At 45.1% G+C, this 24981-nt stretch overlaps 1 protein-coding gene across 2 annotated transcripts in view; it reads left to right on the top strand.

Annotated features, from left to right (window-relative positions):
• Positions 1–24275, top strand: part of apc (APC regulator of WNT signaling pathway) — a 46387-nt gene extending 22112 nt beyond the window's left edge. For both annotated transcript variants that reach the window (XM_051412028.1, XM_051412027.1), the window contains exons 3-17: positions 11918–12005; positions 12086–12308; positions 12394–12502; positions 12604–12717; positions 12886–12948; positions 13037–13087; positions 13167–13253; positions 13349–13526; positions 13599–13799; positions 14633–14728; positions 17298–17437; positions 17527–17604; positions 17687–17803; positions 17919–18133; positions 18218–24275. In XM_051412028.1, the coding sequence (XP_051267988.1) occupies positions 11918–12005; positions 12086–12308; positions 12394–12502; positions 12604–12717; positions 12886–12948; positions 13037–13087; positions 13167–13253; positions 13349–13526; positions 13599–13799; positions 14633–14728; positions 17298–17437; positions 17527–17604; positions 17687–17803; positions 17919–18133; positions 18218–23228 (6771 nt within the window). In that variant the 3' untranslated portion in view covers positions 23229–24275. The remainder of the gene's footprint in view (positions 1–11917; positions 12006–12085; positions 12309–12393; positions 12503–12603; positions 12718–12885; positions 12949–13036; positions 13088–13166; positions 13254–13348; positions 13527–13598; positions 13800–14632; positions 14729–17297; positions 17438–17526; positions 17605–17686; positions 17804–17918; positions 18134–18217) is intronic.
• Positions 24276–24981: the final 706 nt, after the last annotated feature.

Here is a 24981-nt window from a genome sequence, read left to right as displayed (position 1 = left end):
ATTATAGATACGTACAGTCGATTATAGATACGTACAGTAGATTATAGATAATTATAGATACGTACAGTAGATTGTAGATAGATTACAGATACGTACAGTAGATTGTAGATAGATTAAAGATACGTACAGTAGATTGTAGATAGATTATAGATACGTACAGTAGATTATAGATAGATTACAGATACGTCCAGTAGATTATAGATAGATTATAGATACGAACAGTTGATTATAGATACGAACAGTTGATTATAGATACGTACAGTAGATTATAGATACGTACAGTAGATTATTTATATGTACAGTTGATTATAGATACGTACAGTTGATACGTACAGTAGATTATAGATACGTACAGTTGATACGTACAGTAGATTATAGATATGTACAGTTGATTATAGATACGTACAGTTGATACGTACAGTAGATTATAGATACGTACAGTTGATACGTACAGTAGATTATAGATATGTACAGTTGATTATAGATACGTACAGTTGATACGTACAGTAGATTATAGATACGTACAGTTGATACGTACAGTAGATTATAGATGCATACAGTTGATACATACAGTAGATTATAGATTCAATTCAATTCGATTTTATTTGTATAGCGCCAATTCATAACAGAAGTTATCTCAGGACACTTTTTAAATAGAGTAGGTCTAGACTGAACTCTTTCAAACATTATTTACAGAGACCTAACAGTACCACCATGAGCAAGCACTTGGCGACAAGGGCAAGGAAAAACTGCCTGTTAAAAGGCAGAAACCTAGGACAGATCCTTCGGCTCTTGAGTGGTCGTCTGCCTCGACCAGTTGGGGTGAGAGAGACAGACAGACAGACAGACAGACAAGAACTCCGGGGAAGAAGTGAAGTTAGTAACATGCATTAATGGAACATGAATGAGTGCAGAAAGAGAGAGGAAGAGAGGAGCTCAGTGCACCATGGGAAATCCCCCGATAGTCTAGGCCAGGGGTGTCAAACTCATTTTCACCAAGGGCCACATCAGCATAATGGCTGTCCTCAAAGGGCCAGATGTAACTTATAAATGTAACTAAATGTAACCGAATGTGATGTAAAATAAATGTAACTACTCCTTAATGTTAAATAACTCTGAATTTATTACTTATTCAAGTTACAGGTTACAAGCATTACAGTTGCACAGAAAAAATATGTTTGCTTGTTGCTCTGTTATAACATAAATCCTTCTAATTTGTCAGGTTATGAAACCCACATAACTCCATCAATCAGGGATCAAACTATCCAAGTGAATAAAGAAAAATAACATCAAACACAAGTTATGACATTAAATTTGTTCAAAACGTTTTTGTCAAAGTTAAAATGGGCTCAATTACTGCAAAATGAACAATTGTGAGCTGCTAAGAACATGTATGACAGATGTAACATTTTACAAAAAAAAAGGCTGCACACAGCCTTGCATCCAACTGATGGTTTGATTACAAAAATTTATATGCATACACACATAAAACCTGCAAACGCCAAATAATTGCAACAGCAGCTACACATATAAATAATATGGAATCAACTAAAAAAATAACAAAATAAAGGTTGACTCAGTTCACAACTATATTAGTCAAGTTTTTAGGTTAGTTTTTGATGAGGAGATGCTGCCTGTCCTTGAACACACCAAGTGGATCCCCTCTCTACCATCCATTGATCATGTTCTGAAAATAACAAACACAAAACAAAATGCAAGCACAATCATTAAATTGGACACAGAGTTTAACTATTCTTCTTCTTGGTTGAATTACATTTTATTATATTCTAATTAAGTTTTTTTAAATGCTTACCTGTGTGTTTTCTGACCAGATGTCTGACACCATTTCCCGTTACCAGTGTGTCAATGTCTGGTTTAAGGTCCTGTGCTGAGGCAATCCGTAGAACAGCATGGAGGTTGTCATCAGTGATCAGAGGCGTGATATGTGCTTGTTTTTGTTCAGATTCATTATTGAAAACATCTGTTCGCACAGATAGGTGCTCCCAAACATGGACAGAACACGGGCAGCATGAAGTTGAAGCTGTGGCATCAGACCAGGGGGCAGCAGACGGTAAAAGTCTTGGATTGCAGCATCCTGGAACTTTGCTCTCAGGCCACTGTCGCTTTGAAGCTCAATTAACTCCATCTGAAGGTGTTGGGGTGCAGTGCAGACGTCGGTGGTGAAAGGATTGGCAAAGATGGCAAAGCCAGACAGCTGTGCTCTGAAGTCAGAGAAGCGCCGATCAAACTCAGTCTTTAACCGGCTTAGTTTGGTAGCCAACTGAGCACATGAAAATATCCCGGGAAATGAGGCTGACATGCTCTGACAGACAGGAAAGTGGGCAAGATTGTCCTGTTTCACTTGGCATATCCATAGGTCCAGTTTACGCTGGAAAGCCGTGATCGTGTCGGACATCTGCGTGATGACTTGTTTGCGTCCCTGCAGCTTCTGATTCAGTTGGGCGAGATGCTTGGTTATGTCACACAACACAGCAAAGTCACACAGCCACTTTGGTTCTGACAGTTCAGACAAGGGTTTTCCTTTACTCTGCATAAAAAGAGCAATTTCTTCCCTGAGCTCAAAAAATCTTTTGAGGACTTTGCTCCTACTCAGCCACCGCACTTCTGTATGGTACGGCACATCCCCGTGCTCCGAGCCCATCTCCTGCAAAAACAGCTGGAACTGACGGTGATTCAGGCCACGCCGTGGTCACTATGTCGTTCATCCCCAGCACCTTCCCACACAAAGCTTCTTGATGGATAATGCAATGATATGTTATCAGAGGCGTGTGACAGTTAATTTTTTGCATTTTTCCCTTCATTAGTCCAACCAAGCCCACTTTTCCTCCACACATTGCCGGTGCACCGTCTGTAGTTAATCCCACCAAGTTTTCCAGGGCAATGCATTTTTACTTATGGACTTCTCCACCGCATCAAAAATGTCCTGTCCCGTCGTGGTCCCATGCATTGCAGCTACATCTAACAGCTCCTCAGTGACAGAGAGATCCGATTTCACGCCTCTAACAAAAATTGATAACTGCACTGTATCTGTGTTATCTGTGCTTTCATCAACAGCTAATGAAAAAGCTGTGTAGCTGTGTGTCTCCTCGGCCAGCTGTGTTGCAAGGTTTTCTGCTAGTTCCGTAACTCGGTCCGCGATGGTGTTTCTTGATAAGCTGACATTTTTAAAAGTCTGTATCTGGTCGGGACGCACCTGCTCACAGACCTTCAGCATGCACTGCTTCAAAAACACTCCCTCTGAAAAAGATTTGGAAGCGTGGGCGATTTCTTCAGCCACAATAAATCTAGCTTTCACTGCCGCATTGTTTTTGGCTGTGGATTTCGTGAACATACACTGCTGCGACCGCAGTTTGCCTTTTAATTCTTGGGCAAGTTGTTGCTTTTCTTGAAGGCTAGCTTTGGCGTACTTAACTCCGTGCTTGGTGTCAAAATGCCGGCGTAGATTGTACTCTTTGACAACCGACACCGCCTCGTAACACAAAAGACATACCGGTCTTTCTCCTTGAAGCACAAACAAGTATTGGCCTTCCCATCTTTCTTGAAACAGTCTTCTATCTCTTGAAATGTGGGCTGTTAAATATCAGGTCTCTGTCCTCTAAAGCTGTTTTAGTGAATGAATTAATATCAGATTATGATATTGATTTACTTTGTCTTACTGAGACCTGGTTGTCCCACGAGGAGTATGTTAGCCTAAATGAATCCACCCCCCCAGTCATATTAATACTCACATTCCTCGAGGCACAGGCCAAGGAGGTGGAGTGGCAGCCATATATGATTCGAGCGTTTTAATGGACCCTAAACCTAAACTAAATTATAATTCATTTGAAAGCCTTGTTCTTAGTCTTTCTCACCCAAACTGGAAAACATTGCAGCCAGTTCTATTTGTTATAGTGTACCGCGCTCCTGGACCGTACTCTGATTTTATATCTGAATTCTCAGAGTTTCTATCAAGTTTAGTCCTTAAATCAGATAAAGTAATTATCGTTGGTGATTTTAATATTCATGTGGATGTTGACAATGACAGCCTTAGTAATGCATTTATATCATTAATACACTCAATTGGCTTCTGTCAGAGTGTAAATAAACCAACTCATTGTTTTAATCACCCTCTTGACCTTGTTTTATCATATGGCATTGATATTGAACATTTAATAGTCTTCCCACATAATCCTTTCCTATCTGACCATTAATTAGGCAAAACTTCCTACAGCAGATGTCTATCTGACAGTGCTGTAGCTAAATTTAAGGAGGAGATTCCTTCAGTGTTTAATTCAATGCCATGTCTGAATTTAACAGAGTCCTATAACGACTTTTGTCCCTCTGAAATTGATAATCTTGTCGATAGTGCTACAGGCTCACTACGATCAACATTAGACTCTATTGCTCGTATAAAAAGGAAATTATTACAACATAGGAGACTAGCACCTTGGTATAACCACCAAACCCGCCAGTTAAAACAAATAGCTAGGAAATCTGAAAGGAAATGGCGCTCTTCCAAATTATCAGAATATCGCTCAAATTGGCAAGATAATCTTAAAATTTATAGAAAGGCCCTCCGTAATGCCAGAGGAGCCTATTACTCCGTTTTTTACCTATTTTTTTTTTTAGACCTTCAGACCTTTTATGCTCTCGCGGGCCACATAAAATGACGTGGCGGGCCACATTTGGCCCGCGGGCCTTGAGTTTGACACATATGGTCTAGGCCTATAGCAGCATAACTAAGGGATGGTTCAGGACTCACCTGATCTAGCCCTAACTATAAGCTTTATCAAAGAGGAATGTCTAACCCTAACCAGAAGTTATCTCAGGACACTTTTCAAATAGAGCAGGTCTAGACCGAACTCTTTAAAACATTAATTACAGAGACCCAACAGTACCACCATGAGCAAGCACTTGGCAACAAGGGCAAGGAAAAACTGCCTGTTAAAAGGCAGAAACCTAGGACAGATCCTCCGGCTCTAGGTGGGTGGTCGTCTGTCTCGACCAGTTGGGGTGAGAGAGAGAGAGAGAGAGAGAGAGAGAGGCAGAGACAGACAGACAGACAGACAGACAGACAGGTGCACAGCAACAACAGTATTGGCAATGGCAATCTAGCAGGACCATGGCAGGAGGCTCCACCAGGATCGACAAGAGCCTGCGAGACGAGAAAGCACAAGAACTCCGGGGAAGAAGTGAAGTTAGTAACATGCCTTAATGGGACATGAATGAGTGCAGAAAGAGAGAGGAAGGGAGGAGCTCAGTGCACCATGGGAAATCCCCCGATAGTCTAGGCCTATAGCAGCATAACTAAGGGATGGTTCAGGACTCACCTGATCCAGCCCTAACTATAAGCTTTATCAAAGAAGAATGTCTTAAGCCTACTCTTGAATGTGGAGAGGGTGTCTGCCTCCTGAACCACAACTGGAAGCTGGTTCCACAGGAGAGGAGCTTGTTAACTGAAGGCTCTGGCTCCTGTTCTACTTTTAGCGACTATAGGAACCCCAAGTAGCCCAGCATTCAGAGAACTAGTGTTCTAGTGGGGTAATAGGGTACTATGAGCTCTTTAAGATATGAAGGGGTCTGACCATGAAGAGCTTTATTGGTGAGGAGGAGGATTTTAAATTCTATTGTACATTTTACAGGGAGCCAGTGCAGAGAAGCTAGTACAGGAGAGATGTGATCTCTTTTTCTAGTTCCTGTCAGTACTTGTGCTGCAGCGTTCTGAATTAATTGGAGCGTTTTAATGGACTTATTGGGGCAACCTGATAATAAAGAGTTGCAGTTATCCAGCCTTGAAGTAACAAATGCATGGATTAGTTTTTCTGCATCTGTCTGTGATAGTATGTGTCTAATTTTTGTAATATTGCGTAAATGAAAGAAGGCAGTCCTAGAGGTCTGCTTCATGTGGGAATTAAAAGACAAATCCTGATCAAAGATAACTCCAAGATTCCTGACAGTGGTGCTAGAGGCCAAGGTAATGCCATCTAGAGTAACTATATCTTTAGACAGTGAGTCTCTAAGGTTTTTGGGGCCAAGAACAAGAATTTTGTTTTTTTCTGAGTTTAACATCAGAAAATTGCAGCTCATCCAGGATTTTATGTCCTTAAGACATGTTTGTAATTTAGATAATTGATTAATTTCATTGTGCTTGATCGATAGATATAACTGCGTATCATCTGCATAACAGTGAAAGTTAATGGAGTGATTCCTAATAATGTTGCCTAAAGGGAGCATATATAAAGTAAATAGTATTGGTCCAAGTACAGAACCTTGTGGAACTCCATGACTAACTGTAGTATTTATTGAAGATTCATCGTTAACATATACAAACTGCGAACAATCTGATAAATATGACTTAAACCAGCTTAGTGCGGTTCCTTTAATGCAAATTTGATGCTCAAGTCTCTGTAAAAGAATATCATGGTCACTGGTGACAAATGCAGCACTAAGATCTAATAATACAAGTACAGAGACAAGGCCATTGTCAGAAGCAATCAGAAGGTCATTATTAACTTTAACCAGAGCTGTCTCTGTGCTATGATGAACTCTAAATCCTGACTGAAAATCCTCAAATAAACTATTGTTATGTAGAAAGTCACACAACTCTTTGGCGACTACTTTCTCCAGAATCTTAGAGAGGAAGGGGAGGTTAGAAATCGGTCTATAGTTGGCTAAAACCCCTGAGTCAAGAGTGGACCTTTTAAGAAGGGCTTTAATTACAGCTACTTTAAAGGACTGCGGTACATATCCTGATAATAAAGAAAGATTAATCATATCCAGTAAAGAAGTGCCAATTAAGGGAACAACTTCTTTAAGCAGCCTAGTTGGGATCGGGTCTAATAGACAGGTTGATGGCTTTGATGAAGAAATGATTGAAGTTAACTGATGAAGATCGATAGCAGAAAAACAGTCTAAAAATATATCTAAGTTTACCTTAGCAAAAGTCCCTGAACTTGGAGAGCCACTGATAACTGTTGATGGCAGTTGGTGATTAATTTTCTCTCTAATAGTAATAATTTTATTATAGAAGAAGCTCATGAAGTCATTGCTACTTAAGTTTATGGGGATATGTGGCTCAATAGAGTTGTGGCTCTCTGTCAGCCTGGCTACAGTGCTGAAGAGGAACCTAGGGTTGTTCTTATTTTCTTCTATTAGTGCTGAGTAATAGGCTCCTCTGGCATTAAGGAGGGCCTTTCTATAAGTTTTTAAATTATCTTGCCAAATTGAGTGATATTCTGATAATTTGGAAGAGCGCCATTTCCTTTCAGATTTCCTAGCTATTTGCTTTAACTGGCGGGTTTGGTGGTTGTACCACGGTGCTAGTCTCCTATGTTTGAATAATTTCCTTTTTATACGAGCGATTGAGTCTAATGTTGATCGTAGTGAGCCTGCAGCACTATCGACAAGATTATCAATTTCAGAGGGACTAAAGTTGTTATAGGACTCTGTTAAATTCAGACATGGCATTGAATTAAACACTGAAGGAATCTCCTCCTTAAATTTAGCTACAGCACTGTCAGATAGACATCTGCTGTAGGAAGTTTTGCCCAATAATTTATAATCCAATAGCATGAATTCAAAAGTTATTAAATAATGGTCAGATAGGAAAGGATTATGTGGGAAGACTATTAAATGTTCAATATCAATGCCATATGATAAAACAAGGTCAAGAGTGTGATTAAAACAATGAGTTGGTTTATTTACACTCTGACAGAAGCCAATTGAGTCTATTAATGATATAAAAGCGTTACTAAGGCTGTCATTGTTAACATCCACATGAATATTAAAATCACCTACAATAATTACTTTATCTGATTTAAGGACTAAACTTGATAAAAACTCTGAGAATTCAGATATAAAATCAGAGTACGGTCCAGGAGCGCGGTACACTATAACAAATAGAACTGGCTGCAGTGTTTTCCAGTTTGGGTGAGAAAGACTAAGAACAAGGCTTTCAAATGAATTATAATTTAGTTTAGGTTTTGAGTCCATTAAAACGCTCGAATCATATATGGCTGCTACTCCACCTCCTTGGCCGGTGCCTCGAGGAATGTGATTATTAATATGACTGGGGGGGTGGATTCATTTAGGCTAACATACTCCTGGTGGGACAACTAGGTCTCAGTAAGACAAAGTAAATCAATTTCGTAATCTGATATTAATTAATTCACTAAAACAGCTTTAGAGGAGAGAGACCTGATATTTAACAGTCCACATTTCATTCTCTTATTTTGTGCTACTGACGAGTTGTTTTTAATTTTTATTAGATTTTTATGTTGAACTCCTCTTGTTTTAATTTCTTTAAATAATTTTGGTGGTCGGGGGACAGACACAGTCTCTATGGGGTTTTGGGTGGGTGACTGTTCTAAAGAAAGCGCAGAGAAGTGTGTAAGACAGCAGCTCTGCTTCCTGGTCCCAACTCTGGACCGTCAGGTTTTAGAAATAAACTTTGCCATATTTCTAGATAAGAGAGCCACTCCATCCAAAGTGAGATGGATGCTGTCTCTCCTAATCAGACCAGGTTTTCCCCAAAAAGGCTTCCAGTTATCAATGAAGCCCACATCATTTTCTGGACACCACCTCGACAGCCAGCGGTGGAATGACGACATGCGGCTATACATGACATCATTGGTCACATTGGGCAGGGGTCCAGAGAAAACTACGGAGTCCGACATAGTTTTGACATAGTTACACACCGACTCCACATTAATCTTAGTGACCTCCGATTGGCATAATCGGGAGTCATTACCGCCGGCGTGGATAACAATCTTACCATATTTACGATTATCTTTAGCCAGCACTTTTAAATAGGATTCAATGTCGCCCGCTTTGGCCCCAGGGATACATTTAACTATGGCCGCTGGCTTCGCTAACTTCACGTTTCTGACTATGGAGCTGCCAATAACCAGAGTTGGTTCCTCAGCGGGTGTATCGCTGAGTGGGGAAAATGTATTAGAAACATGAATGGGTTGGTGGTGAACTGTGGGCTTCGGTGTTTTAGTCTTCCTTCGCTCAGTCACCCAGCCTCCCTGTCTTCCCGGCTGCTCGGGAACTACCGGAGGATCTACCGGAGGGCGGGAGACGGCTAGCAGAAGCTACCTTCGGTCGGACCGTATCGGCTACTGGGGGCTGGCTAACTATAGCAGCTTAAGATATCTCCGTGGTGCGGTGCCGTTCCTCTAACTCACTAAGCCTCGCCTCCAGCGCAGTAAATAAACTACATTTAATACACGTACCATTATCATTAAAGGAGGCAGAGGAATAACTGAACATCTGACACACTGAGCAGGACAGAGGAGAGGGAGAGGGAGGAGCCATAGCTAACTGCTAATGCTAATGAAGCTAGCGTGTATGAAAAACTTTGAAAATAGCGAAAAGTCACTGAAAGAAGGAGTAACTCCGAGTGTTTAGGTAGAACTAGTCTATGTTTAAATGTTAAGCGGGAAAATAACCGCTTTAACGAGAAAAACTAATTTATATTTAGCGTTCACTGACAGAGCTACAGCACCAAACAGTGTACACAGAGCAGGAAGTAAACCGGGAATGAGTCAGTACGCTTACCGTAGCACGCCACGTCACGTACAGTAGATTATAGATGCGTACAGTTGATACGTACAGTAGATTATAGACACATACAGTTTATTATAGATGCGTACAGTTGATCATAGATAGATTATAGATATGTACAGTTGATTATAGATGCGTACAATAGATTATAGATGCATACGCAGGGCTCCAGTCAAACTTTTTCTCATTGGTTGCACTGGTGCGCCTAACTTTTCTTTTTTTTCGGTGCACCAGCACAAAATTTAGGTGCACCCAAATTTTTCAATGCTTTGCCTTTAATGCCATAAGGTCACCTTTTTATCGCTCTCCATTACTTTCATATAATGTGAATGATTTTTAAACAAGAATAAGGTTTAGAGAAATGCTTGTCTTAATTTGAAGCACAATTATATATAAAAAGAAAAATAAAGTGTTTAAAGTAAACTAAAACACTAAGCAAAATAAAACATTTCCAAATAAAAGTGCTTGTGCTTAAATTGCTTCACCAAACTGGCATTGAACATTTCAAACTCAAACATTTCAAGTAAAATAATTATTAATGATAATAATAATAATTACTACTACCTGCTGCTGAAATGCAGCTGGGAGAGGGGCCACTTTCTCTACACACACTTATCGTGTGTTTTTTAGACATATGTTTTTTTAAAGTTTTGATACGAAACGTTGTTGACCCGCTCACGAATGCACTATTTGCGGCCATATTCTGACCGCACTCCTGACAGTACACGCAGTGCATTGCGTTACGTCCTTTGTTGTACCTCAGCCAGGGAAATTGTTTCAGTCAGTCCTGTCTGAAGGAATATATTTTGACCTTTTTAATTTGGGTCTCGGAGCCGGGCTCTATCCCAGACTCGCTTTTCTCCTTCTCTGGTTCCGAGTCTGATGCTGTCGCCGAAGGACCAGGGCTTGGTATCTCACCAGGGACCGAGGGTTCCGTGTCTTGACGGGATGGACTCTCAGTAGTGGGGATGGATGGGATTATAGTAGTAGGGCTGGTTGTAGGCTTGGTTTTCTTAATGAAAACAACTTTCAATATTTCTGCCTCTCCTCATTTTCCCTCGTTTTGTCGCGTTTATTTTATTTTTCCGTTTCAGTTAGTCAGCTACTCTTGCGCTCAGGTCGCGCACAATTTTTAAACACACGCAACTTAGCGCGGTGAACAGGACAACAGCCAATCAGAGGCAAAGACCCGCCCGAGCTCTGTCTCTTATGGGTTTAGAACACGATATGATCCTACCATGAGTGTGTGAGTTCAGTCACAGGAGAACACAGAGAGATGATGCGCTTGCAAAATAAATTGTTATGTTTTCACCTGGGCAGCATCAGGTGCACCAGTGCGACCTAGAAAAATTATTAGTCGCACTCTTAAAAATTTTGGTCACATGTGCGACCAAATTGGCCCTGGTACAGTTGATACGTACAGTACATTATAGATACATACAGTTTATTATAGATACGCACAGTAGATTATAGATACTTACAGTTGATACGTACAGTAGATTATAGATGTGTACAGTAGATTATAGATACGTACAGTTGATACGTACAGTAGATTATAGATGTGTACAGTAGATTATAGATACGTACAGTATATTACAGATACGTACAGTAGATTATAGATGTGTACAGTAGATTATAGATGTGTACAGTAGATTATAGATACGTACAGTTGATACGTACAGTAGATTATAGATGTGTACAGTAGATTATAGATACGTACAGTATATTACAGATACGTACAGTAGATTATAGATGTGTACAGTTGATACGTACAGTAGATTATAGATGCGTACAGTAGAATATAGATGCGTACAGTAGATTATTGATACGTACAGTTGATACGTACAGTAGATTATTGATACGTACAGTAGATTATTGATACGTACAGTTTATTATAGATGTGTACAGTAGATTATAGATACGTACAGTAGATTATAGATATGTACAGTTTATTATAGATGCATACAGTAGATTATAGATGCGTACAGTTGATACGTACTGTAGATTATAGATACATACAGTTTATTATAGATACGTACAGTAGATTATAGATACGTACAGTTGATTAAAGATACGTACAGTAGATTATAGATGCGTACAGTTGATTATAGATACGTACAGTTGATTATAGATACATACAGTTGATACGTACAGTAGATTATAGATATGTACAGTAGATTATAGATACGTGCTGTTGATACGTACAGTTGATGTGTGTGTGTGTGTGTATATACACACGCAATATGTGTATATGCAGCAAATGTATTGTCTTATTAACATTAATAATGTGAATTCAATGAATGCTTGTGGCCACATTACAAAAATAATGCAACTCTGTACGACTCAACAGGAAGTGCTGAAGCAGCTGCAGGGCACCATAGAAGAAGAGTCTGGAGATGCGTCTGGCTCGCAGCTGGAACTTATCGAGAGACTGAAGGGTGAATGAAACACACATTTACAGTGTACACACACAAACACACACACAGTGAGTAATCCGACATCCGTGTCTCTCCTCCAGAGATGAGCCTGGACTCTGCAGGTTTTAAGTCCAGGTCGAGGCCTCCTGTGCCCCCCTCATCCTCCTCTAGCTCTGCCTCTTCTGGCTCTGGAACTCCTGGAGGAGCAGCTGGAAGCTCTGGAGCTGCAGGCCCCCCGACAACTGCTGCCTTCCCCAGGAGAGGGCTGCCCTCTGCGGGCAGAGACAGCCATGACCGCTGCCTGGAGGAGCTGGAGAAAGAAAGGTACTGCTGAGAGTACTACCATTATTGTAATACCTGAATTACCAATACTACTGCTGCTCTGTGATTGGCTGCTGCTGCCTGGCAGGTCTCTCCTGTTGGCTGAGCTAGAGAAAGAAGAGAAGGAGAAGGACTGGTATTACGCTCAGCTGCAGAATCTCACCAAGAGGATCGATAGTCTGCCACTCACTGAAAATGTAAATCAACTTTTATTAATGTACATTTTTACTACCACACAGATGTACTAGAACTGTCTCAGATTTATGTCTGTAGTTAAAGTGTAGTTTTATGTCTGTAGTTCACTCTACAGACGGACATGAGTCGTCGTCAGCTGGAGTTCGAGGCTCGTCAGATCAGGTCAGCGATGGAAGAACAGCTGGGCTCCTGTCAGGAGATGGAGAGGAGAGCTCAGGTAGGGACTCACCTGGAGCCTGTTTCACCTGTCTGAAGGTGTCAGTCTGTCTCACTGGCTCTTCAGTGAGCATGCTCAGTAGAGAGTTGGGACACACATTTACACTGTGTGTGTGTGTGTGTGTGTGTGTGTGTGTGTGTGTGTGTGACTGTGTGTGTGTGTGTTCAGGCTCGTGTGTCTCGTATTCAGCAGATAGAGAAGGACATCCTGAGACTGGGAGCTCGCCTGCAGGTAACCACACCTTTTCTGTGACCTTGTTTTAGTTTCTGATCAAATAAAACTGTAGTTTTTATTTATTAATTCTGCTCTTTCTCTCCAGGTAGAGGAAGCTCAGGGGACAAGTGACAGCAGTGGATTGGCTGGAGCTCAGGTGAGTGTCCAGTCCTTCTTTCTTCTTCTTTCTTTTTTAAAATCTTGTTTTAATTGTTCTTTTTTTGTTCCTCCTTCAGAGCTCCAGCAGCCGTTTGGACCACGAGCCGGCCAATGATGCAAGCTACTCTGTGCCTCGACGAATCACCAGCCACCTGGGAACCAAGGTAACACTGCTGCCAGCCTTCTCCTGACCCTCCGCCAAAATACTGTGATTATAACCCCCATATAACTAGTTAAGCCTCTGTATCGCCCCCTGCAGGTGGAGATGGTGTACAGTCTCCTGTCCATGTTGGGGACTCATGATAAAGATGACATGTCACGGACGCTGCTCGCCATGTCGAGCTCGCAGGACTCGTGCATTGCCATGCGTCAGTCTGGCTGTCTGCCACTGCTCATCCAGCTGCTGCATGGCAACGACAAGGACTCCCTGTTGCTAGGTAACCACTGTTCCAGAGGTAAAATGTTTCCTGTCAGGGTACCTTTTTATTAATATTTTTCTCGCTGGCCAGGTAACTCTCGTGGCAGTAAAGAGGCTCGAGCTAGGGCATCTGCAGCACTGCACAACATTGTTCACAGTCAGCCGGACGACAAGAGAGGCAGGCGTGAGATTAGAGTGCTCCACCTGTTGGAGCAGGTGCGTCATTACTGCGAGGCATGCTGGAGCTGGCAGGAGAACCACGAGAGGGGAGTTGACCAGGAGGACAACCCCAGTGAGTGGTGTCATATATACTGTCTTATTTATATTTATATTTATATATATATATATATATATATATATATATAGATATATATATATATATATATTGATGTAAGGTAGACGCTCAACAAGATGTCCATTATCAGGAATTATTGGACTTCGCGGAGGCGCTGCGTGTCGGACTGTTCTGGCCTCCACGTCGTCCATTAGTTCCTGATAATGGACACCTCATTGGGCGTTACCCCACTTATACCATGGTCACTTGCCAAAGAAAAAATTCATCAGTCATTATTTTATATTTTTCAATAAAAATCTAGATTTCTACAAGCAATAACTCTGGTAACACCAAACACACAAGACATAAAACTAGACTTTAACTACAGACATAAAACTACAGACATAAAACTACACTTTAACTACAGACAAGCCAAAGAGCTAACATTATGCTAACCAGATTCAAAGACACTGTGTACGGTTGACAGAATATAGCTAAATATAAGTATGTTTAACAACAAGACTAGCAGCTATCAGCCATGTTATTGTCCCCCAATCGATTATAGAAAGTATCAGTGAGTTCAGACAGGTAGTGCTGGACTGTGGTCTTCAGAGGCTGAAGGTCTCAGTGTAGTGAAATATATTTATGAGATATTCAGATTTTAATTTATTTCATCCCATTAATTTAGAATGGTAATCAGACAGTTTCACTAGAACTACTTAGTAGGTGTCCTACATCAGGAATTAATGGACACCAAGCAGCCAATCCAATATTCAGCCAGACCATGGTATAACGTTAATATTGTCTTTATATAGAAATATTGTTTATATATAGAAATGTATTGTGTTCAGTGCCGTCTCCAGTGGAGCATCAGATCTGTCCTGCCGTCTGCGTCCTCATGAAACTTTCCTTTGATGAAGAACATCGACATGCCATGAACGAACTCGGTGAGTCTGATATCTGTATATTATTATTATTATTATTATTATTAGGGACCGAAGTGCAAGGACCTATTGTTTTACAAGGAATTATTATTATTATTATTATTATTTTCTACTCTTAAAACGCATATTTGGAGGCTGACACGTGCTCAAAAACTCATGAAACACAGCGCACGTCAGTCGTGGCGAAAAATTTGATATTGTATGCGTCGCTTTCGGGTCAGCCACTAGGTGGCGATACTATTGAGAAAAGAATTTTCCCTTTTTGTTTACTGGATAACTTCCGCATAGTTTGTCGCACATTCAAAAACCTTATATCTACGCGTTCGGTGAATGGAGCTGAATCTCCCCATATAGGCCATGCCCGCTTCCGCCTAGATTTGTTTTTTTTCTAGAGCGCAAAATGTCGATAAACTACTTTTTGGTGTTCCTCCTATGCGCTTTGTCCAATTCGCACAAAAGTTTTCACAAAGCATCTGTGGAATAAGCATGTTATAAAATTAGCATTTCCTGTTAAGTTTTCATCAAAAAAGGAAGTGGACCATTTCTCCACATTGGTATCTCCGATTGACACCAAGCTTGGGTCCATAGTTGCCCATATCTTTCTTAGGCATCATGCACAAATTCAGGCCATTTCCACAAGGTGGCGCTCTTTAAAATTAAGAGGTTTATATCTCCATAACAGCACGTGTGATTAAAATGAAACTTAGTACGATGCTTGCCCATAGCTCCCTGAGGCTCGCTAATAAATGTGTCAACAATCCGCCACCAGGTGGCGCTCTGGTATAGTTATGAATATGAAATTCACAGGCCACGTGTAGAGTGGTGCCTGTAGCTCACATACCAAAAATCATGTTTGTCGTGGTTGTAGCGCCCCCTATAGAATTTCTAAAGAGCAGTCCCGGCGCCACGTTTCACCGATATGTATGAAACTCGGTAGGCATGTCCAACGTGCCAAGAAGTACAAAAAAGCCTCTGGGACCCATACCCCAAACCCCACGGGAAGTCGGCCATTTTGATTTAAATTTACACTTTCTGCAAATTTTTCGCCTTGTATTTGAACAAACCCGTTAAAATGTACGTATTAGATTGGGTTCAAATTTTGTCAGTAAAGTCAGAAAATGGTGCTGATTAAAAGTTGTGCTATTTGTGACTGTACATTGAAGGGCGTGTCCGTGGCGTGCCGTTAAAGTTGGTCATTTTGAACGAATGTCAAACTGTGATGTCATTTTTGGCATTTCAGGGCTTCTATTTTAACTAACTCCTCCTACAGGTTTTATTGGATCTACTTCAAAATTGGTCAGTGCAGTCAGTTTTTTTCGTGGAACATTGTGCCCGTGGCGTGGCGTCCCGTGGCATCCAATTTCAAACCTTCGCCATGAAAGAGGGATTCGTCATCTCAATGAAACTTCACATGTTTGATAAGAGTCCCACCCTGAACACGTCTATGTGATAATATTCAGTAAAAGTGAGAGCGCCACCTAGTGGTGAAAGGAAATGTCATTTTTTTATACTTCCATGTTCTACTCCTAGCAGGATGATCAGATCCAGCTGAAATTTACTTATGAAATGCAAAACACATTGTTGATGATATGTGATGAATGTTGTGAGTGGGTGTGTCTATGGCGTGGCAGGAAATTTTGATGTACCGCCACGAAACACGAATTCGCTATAACTTGAGTGTACATTGTCCAATCAGCTCCAAACTTCATATGTCTGATAAGAGTCCCGCCCTGAACACATAGTTATAGCGCCACCTAGCGGCAACAGGAAGTAAGTGCTGCGTGGCTATTTTGAGCTGATTTACGTGACATTTTCATTCAATTTTATTTGTATAGCGCCAATTCATAACAGAAGTTATCTCAGGACACTTTTCAAATAGAGCAGGTCTAGACCGAACTCTTTAACATTAATTACAGAGACTCAACAGTACCACCATGAGCAAGCACTTGGCGACAAGGGCAAGGAAAAACTGCCTGTTAAAAGGCAGAAACCTAGGACAGATCCTCCGGCTCTAGGTGGGTGGTCGTCTGTCTCGACCAGTTGGGGTGAGAGAGAGAGAGAGAGAGAGAGGCAGAGAGAGAGAGAGAGAGAGACAGACAGACAGACAGACAGGTGCACAGCAACAACAGTATTGGCAATGGCAGTCAAGCAGGACCATGGCAGGAGGCTCCACCAGGATCCATGAGAACCTGCGAGACGAGAAAGCACAAGAACTCCGGGGAAGAAGTGGAGTTAGTAACATGCATTAACATACATTAATGGAACATGAATGTTGTGGTCCGCACGTGTTACGACGGCACGTGACGCGGGCGCAGCCAGCCTGAGTTGCGTGGAGTGCGAGGTCCCGTCCAACGCTGCTTGCAGCTTTAATTATTATTATTATTATTATTATTATTATTATTACTATATATTTACTTTTCAACTTTTTAAAGCTGATTTTTATTAATGTTTAGCTTGATAAAATGTCATTTTACATTTGATCAGTTTTTTATGCTTTATAATGCAGATTTGTAAGGATATTTTGAGCGATATTGATATTTTCTGTCTCTGTGTGGGTTTTTTGTCCCTGCAGGTGGTCTGCAGGCAGTGGCGGAGCTGCTGCAGGTGGACTGTGAGATGTTCGGTCTGAGCAGCGATCATTACAGCGTCACGCTGAGGCGTTATGCCGGCATGGCGCTCACTAACCTCACCTTCGGAGACGTGGCTAATAAGGTCGGAGGAAAACACAAACATGTTTACGTGTTGTTCATGTTTCTCTCTTAACCAATCAGATCACAGCGTTGTGTTGTTTGTCCCATCAGGCCACGCTGTGCTCCATGAAGGGCTGTATGAGAGCGATGGTAGCCCAACTGAAGTCTGACAGTGAAGACCTGCAGCAGGTACATTCACCTGTTACCATGGCAACCATCTGACCCCTGTTCTCAGTTCAGTGTCTGATTTTGCGATTATTTTGTTTATCAGGTGATAGCAAGTGTGTTGAGGAACTTGTCGTGGCGTGCTGATGTCAACAGTAAGAAGACGCTGCGTGAGGTCGGCAGCGTGCGAGCACTGATGGGCTGCGCTCTCGAGGTCCAGAAGGTAAATAAAACATTGTATTTGTTTATTTTTGTTCTGTAATGAGATCTGTACTGAGCGTGCTCAAATCACTTCCTCTGTAGTTTTCACTTTGTGTTTTGTTCTTCTGCTCCTTCAGGAGTCAACTCTGAAGTCTGTACTGAGCGCACTCTGGAACCTGTCTGCTCACTGTACGGAGAACAAGGCAGATATCTGCGCTGTGGACGGCGCTCTGGCATTTCTGGTAGGAACGCTGACGCACCGGAGCCACACCAACACGCTCGCCATCATCGAGAGCGGCGGTGGCATCCTGCGCAACGTCTCCAGCCTCATCGCTACCAACGAGGCACACAGGTAAAAAATTTTAAACAAGTAAACAACTCCTAACTACAAGCACTGTATGGATTGCATCCTGACTCCCTGCGTGATGTCTTGCAGGCAGATCCTGCGTGAGCACGGCTGCCTGCCAACTCTGCTGCAGCACCTGAAGTCTCACAGTCTGACCATCGTGTCCAATGCCTGCGGCACACTCTGGAATCTGTCAGCCAGAGACGCCAAAGACCAGGAAGCATTATGGGAGCTGGGCGCTGTGGGCATGCTGCGCAACCTCATCCACTCCCGACACAAGATGATCGCCATGGGGAGTGCCGCTGCTCTGCGCAACCTGATGGCCAACCGGCCAGCGCGCTACAAGGACGCCAGCGTGGTGTCGCCAGGTGCCGGTGCACCATCACTGCACGCCCGCAAACAGAAGGCGTTATTTGAGGAGCTGGATGCCCAACAGCTATCAGAAACTTTTGACAACATCGACAACCTGAGCCCCAAGGCAGCACACAGGAAGGGGCGGGGCTGTAACAGCGCCGGAGGAGGTGGGAACACAACACGCTCATACGCCAATACGCCGGTGCTTTCGAGCCCAAAGAATGGAGATGGATCAAAGAGGACGAGTGAGGAAGTGGCGTATGCTCGGCCGGTGTTCCCGCCAAGTGTCAGAGCGTCCAGCGATAGCCTCAACAGTGTGACGAGTGCTGACGGCTACGGCAACCGCGGCAAGACCAAACCGTCATCAGAACCATTCTACTCGTCAGACGAGAGCGGAGCCAACAAGTGCTGTGTGTACAGGAAGTACCCGGCCGACTTGGCACACAAGATCCGCAGCGCCAACCACATGGCGGACGATGACGGGGCTGAGCTGGACACACCCATTAACTACAGCCTGAAGTACTCCGACGAACAGTTGAATTCTGGGAGACAGAGTCCAAGTCACCGTGGTGGCATCGAGAGTGACGAGGACGATGAACAGGACGCCAGGCTAAGGAGGCGGAATGACGGCGACTCAGCAACAACCAGCAGCCGCATAGCATCTGTCCCGCCGCCACGCTATGCCACAGCAGCATCAAACTACGGCGGTGACTCAACAGCTGAGCAGCCAATAGACTACAGCCTGAAGTATGGCACTGACACCGCCCGCAAACCGCTGTTCAAGCCAGAAGAGACCGCTGCCCCTTCAGTCCCCCCTCCGCAGTCATCCTCAGGCAACAAGCTCCGCCCCCCTCCGCCCCCAGCCAATCGGGCAGGGCCAAAAGGCAACCAGGAGTCGACGCAGACATACTGCGTGGAGGACACGCCCATTTGCTTCTCCAGAGGCAGCTCGCTCTCCTCACTATCATCAGAGGAGGAGGAGGAGGAGGAGGAGGAGGACAGTGATGTCATTGGGAGGAGGAGAGGCGGGAGCGTTGTCTGCGGCGGCGGGAGTAACGACTACCCGACACTTCCTGTCAGCGAGAAAGATGCGCATGAGCAGCAGCAGAGGCAGCAGAAGGAGGCAGAGAGCCAGACTGCTGCCGCTGCCGCAGCCGCCGCCGCCGCCGCCTCTGCTCCCTCCACACGGGGAAGACGAGGCCACCACCATCATCACGGTCACGCCCATCACCACCATCACCACCACCACGTGACGTCGTCTTCGGGCGCCAGGACTCCAAAGAGTCCTCCGGAGCAGCCTTATGCTCAGGAGACGCCGCTGATGTTCAGCCGTTGCACGTCGGTCAGTTCACTCGACAGTTTCTCCACCTCGTCCATCGCCAGCTCTGTGCGCTCCAGTGAGCCTTGCAGCGGCGTGCCCAGTGGTGTGGTCAGCCCCAGTGACCTGCCCGACAGCCCCGGACAGACCATGCCGCCAAGCCGCGCCAAGACGCCGCCACCAACTCAAAACACAAAGGAGCAGGAAAAGGCCAAGAAGAAAGACGAGGAGGAGAGCAGTGCAGACGTCCTGCTGCACTTCGCTACAGAGAGCACGCCACACGGCTTCTCCCGAGCCTCGAGTCTGAGCGCGCTCAGTCTGGATGAGCCATACATCGCAGCTGAGATGACGAAGAAGAAAGAGGAGGAGGACAGGGGAAACAAGGAGAGGGAGGAGGAGGTGGCAAAACCAATCCTTGATGAATCAGACGATGATGATGACATTGAGATCCTGGAGGCCTGCATCAACATGGCCATGCCCAAGTCGTCACGGAAACCAAAGAAACCGCAGCAAGCTGCGCCACGGAAACCCAGCCAGCTTCCGGTTTACAAGCTCCTCCCAACTCAAAGCCGTGCACAGTCCCAGCCGAGGAAAGATGTACCTCTGCCACCATCGGAAGAGGTACCGAGAGTTTACTGTGTTGAGGGGACGCCGCTCAACTTCTCCACCACCACCTCGCTCAGTGACCTCACCATCGACTCCCCACCCAATGAGGAGGCAGCAGCAGCCGTCATACCTGTAGCCCCTCCCACCTCTGCTCAAAGGAGGGAGGCTGGACTTCCTGAGGGCGAGAATGGCGAGGACATCCTCGCTGAGTGTATCAACGCCGCCATGCCCAAAGCCAAACCCAGAAAACCAATCAGAGCTGCAGCGAACAGTGAGCACCTCCAAGCTCCCCCCCTCCCCCCGCCTCTTCCTCCTCCAGCCCCGCCTCCTCTGGGCCCACAGCAGCAGCAGCAGAAGAAGAAGCCAACGTCGCCAGTGAAGCCGATGCCCCAGCGGGCGGCGTACAGTGTCGCCACGGCAATAGCTGCCAAAGCAAAACCAGGGTTTGCCTTTGACTCACCATGCCACTACACGCCCATCGAAGGTACGCCGTGCTGCTTCTCACGCAATGACTCGCTGAGCTCACTCGACTTCGACGAAGACGAGGGTGGCGAGAAGGACGAAGAAGAGAAGAAAACAAAAGAAGAAGAAGGAAGGAAGAGGAAGCAGCAGACGGCAGCGGTTTTTCCTCGAACGAAACCTGCGACCAACCCGCCGGCAGCGGACGAGAAGCAGAAGTTCGCCATTGAGGACACGCCCGTCTGCTTCTCCAGAAACTCGTCCCTGAGCTCTCTGAGTGACATCGACCAGGAGAACAACAACAAGGAGTTCGCACCGCCGCCGCCACCGCCGGAGCAGCAAGATGGAATCAAAGCAGGAAAAAAGTCACCTCCTCCTCCACAGTTGGAGTCAAAGCCCCGCCCACCTGCGGCCAGTGGCTACGCCCCCAAAGCGTTCCACGTGGAGGACACGCCCGTCTGCTTCTCCAGGAACTCGTCGCTCAGCTCACTGAGCATCGACTCGGAGGACGACCTGCTGCAGGAGTGCATCAGCTCTGCCATGCCCAAGAAGAAGAAGAAAGCCACCACTGTCACTGTCCCTGCTGCTGTTGCAACGCCACTTCCACTTCCCAAAACCAACAACGGCATTCTGGCTGAGGAGGAGCCTTCAGAGGCACCAAGAAGCCCTGCCTCCCCTGACTCTGAATCCTTCGATTGGAAGGCAATCCAGGAAGGTGCAAACTCCATCGTCAGCAGTCTGAATGCCGCCGCCGCCGCCGCCACCTCACTGTCCCGCCAGCCATCATCAGACTCTGACTCAGTCTTGTCCCTGAAGTCTGTGGGCTCGCCATTCCGCCTGGCAGCAGCTAATAACAACGCAGAAGAAGAGGCGGAGGAAAAGAAGGAAGCAGCGGCGAAGCGAGGGGCAAGGATCCTCAAGGGTGGAGAGCGCACCACGCTGGATGCCAAGAAGAAGAAGGAGCAGGAAGAAGAAGAGGAGGAGGCAGCAAAGGCGTTGAGAGGTGGGAAGAAGGTGTATAGGAGTCTGATTACAGGTAAACCGAGGGCGGAGCCCGCAGCCAGGGGGCGGAGCAAACCCAGAGCAGCAGCTGTGGCCAAAGCTCCAGGAAGTAGCGATAGTGCTGACAGAGGAGGCGGGTCCTCTCGGGACTCCACGCCATCTCGCTCGTCCTCTGCAACCAATCAGAAAGGAGGGAAGCTGTCGCAGCTGCCGCGCACAGCATCTCCAGGAAGTGCATCATCATCATCATCATCGGCCTCCAGACCGGTCAAACAGAGCACAGCGGCGAGGAGCAGCGGTGGCATCCCAAGGAGCGAGTCAGCATCGAGGGTCAGCAGCTCCATGGCGGCCAAGAAGCAGAGGGCGGAGCCAGAGAAGCCGACACTCGTCCGTCAGTCGACCTTCATTAAAGATGCTCCCAGCCCGACACTGAAGAGGAAGCTGGAGGAGTCTGCGGCGGCGGCAGCAGCATTAGAGTCTCCGACTAGCCCTGACACACAACTACCATCAACAACTAGGCGACATGATGTCAATCGCTCCCACTCTGAGAGCCCGTCACGCCCACAGGAAGTTACATCTTCGCGGTTTAGCCGCACCGGCACCTGGAAGCGGGAAAACAGCGGCGGGGGAGGAGGGAACGGTGGTAAACACTCAACATCGTTACCACGTGTTGGGACATGGAAGAGGACAGGAAGCTCGTCATCGGTTCTGTCGGCATCATCGGAGTCTAGCGAGAAGGGGCGGAGCGAGGAGGAGAGCGCCATGAGGTCCAAGGGAACATGGAGGAAGGCAAAGAGCGGCGGTGACTCATCTGCCGGGCGGAGCTTCACCGACAAATCAGAAGACGTGTGGGTTCGTCTGGAGGACTGTCCTGTCAACAACCCACGCTCGTCCTCTTCCTGTTCAGCCCGCTCTCCCACCGCTGCCAACGCCCCGCCCGTCATCGACAGCCCCGCCCTCTCAAAGATCCCCTCATCCTCCTCATCCTCCTCCTCCAACCTCAACCTGCGCCGGAGCTGCGAGAGCCTGGATGACAAGCCGCCGCCGCCACCATCTGAACGCCAGCAGCAGCAGCAACAGCGCAGTCAGCAGCGCAGTGGCGCCGTGGCGGCTCGAGTCAGCCCCTTCAACTACACCCCGAGTCCAAGAAAGAGCAACACTGATGTCACCACCACCGCCACACCAACCACCACCACATCATCATCTACAACCCCCACACGACCTTCACTCATCCCCACCCCCGTCACCAAGAAACGGGAGCCGAAGGGCGGAGAAGGTGGTGGCGGCGGCGGCGGTGGCGGCGGTGGTGGTGGCGGCGGCAGTGGCGGCGAACGTGGCTCCTACATTGTGACGTCAGTGTGAAAAAAATCTGGAAATGGTTGGACACAAAATGGCCGCCACTGTTGGGACAGTTAACAGGAAGCAGGAAGTGTAAATATGGAAAGTGTTTGTGAACTGTACAGGAAGTGAGTTCGTATTTAAGTGCTAGCCCCGCCCCTTCACCTCTTTCCTCCCTCCTCATTGGCTCCCCTCAGCTGTCAGTCAAGCTCCTTTATTGGACAAGAGAAAACTTTAAAAATGAACTTTTTATGTTTTTATACCACTAAAATTATGTGTAGCGCTTAGCTCCGCCCCTTCTGCCTATCCCCCTGCATGTCCCGCCCCCTACCTTAACAATGACAATTACCATGGTGACATAACGATGATGATGATGATATTTGTAGCGTCTGAGCTGATTCTGCTCTTTTGGAAGTTTTCATGTTATTTTGAGTTTGGTTCTGAAACATTTTCAGTCGACATAATAAATGTATTTTCTCCTTTTAGAGTCTGAAACAATGAAAATATAAAATTTTAGCAATTATAATCAATTTTTTTCCCCCAATTATGAGGATTTTCTCACAAGAGTCCAAATAATCCAAACGTGTGTTTATTTGTTGAATTCATCGTTTTCATCTGGAACATTTATTTTTAGATTTTTCCAGTTTGGGACTTTTTTGATCACAGACTTTCAAATTAAGAGCTGGATGTTTCAGAACCTCTCTCACAATCTGCATTTACTCCAGAGAGGGAAGTTTGCTGCCAACTGTTTCATTTGAGTCCGTTCTTGAATTCCTGGTGAACTCTGAGGGTTTTAGTTGGCTGAAAACTTCCCGCTCTGTCGCCTTGGAAACAAATAACACTGTAAAACGTAAGTTATTGCTGTAAAACCTTAAAACCTTTTAACTTTAAGCACATAATTTAAAACAAAACTGATTTTTGCCAAAAATGTTTCCACAGTGTTGATTAATGGCTGTAAGTTGATTTTCACTGTTTTTATGTTGAAGCTGGAGGAAAACGACGGAAAGGTAAAAGTTTTGGTGAAATATTAAACAGATGATAAACAATAAAATTCAACATTTTAGGTGCAAACTTGCGGTTTATTTGTGTGCTTGGATGAAATTGTACAGTTTGTGTTGATGCGGTATGGAGGCCCTGAAAGGACATGAGCTAGAACCCATTCAGGGCCTCCGTAGTGTGACGTTCTGGTCTATCCACCGTTTAAAGTTGTAATAACAGTCAAATATTCTGAGAAAAACTGAACACAACATTTGTTCTTCAAGCAGTCTTTGAATAATATATAATAATAATAATTAAAGCTGCAAGCAGCGTTGGGCGGGACCTCTCACTCCACGCAACTCGTGGTTTGCTGCGGCCACGTCACGTGCCGTCGTAACACGTGCGGACCGCAACATGAAATTTTCACGTCACCCCACTCACAAGCTCTCATCGCCTGAAGCTGAGGGAGACCACTCTACGTTGCCACACAATTCAGACACTGCAAATGACTTGCGCTTTCAGAGAGGCTCTTCGCTGTGAAAGGTGGAAATGCAGCGCCATGCCACGGACACACAGTTTGACACACAGTAAATATTTGATTAACTTATGATCACCAATGTGTCTAGACTGCAGTGATCAAGTGTCCTAGGATTCTGCCTTTTAACAGGCAGTTTTTCCTTGCCCTTGTCGCCAAGTGCTTGCTCATGGTGGTACTGTTGGGTCTCTGTAAATAATGTTTTAAAGAGTTCGGTCTAGACCTACTCTATTTGAAAAGTGTCCTGAGATAACTTCTGTTATG

This window comes from Dicentrarchus labrax, unplaced genomic scaffold (genome assembly GCF_905237075.1).
Source record: "Dicentrarchus labrax unplaced genomic scaffold, dlabrax2021, whole genome shotgun sequence".
Taxonomy (NCBI): Eukaryota; Metazoa; Chordata; class Actinopteri; family Moronidae; genus Dicentrarchus; species Dicentrarchus labrax.
This window is presented reverse-complemented; position numbering and strand designations above follow the sequence as displayed.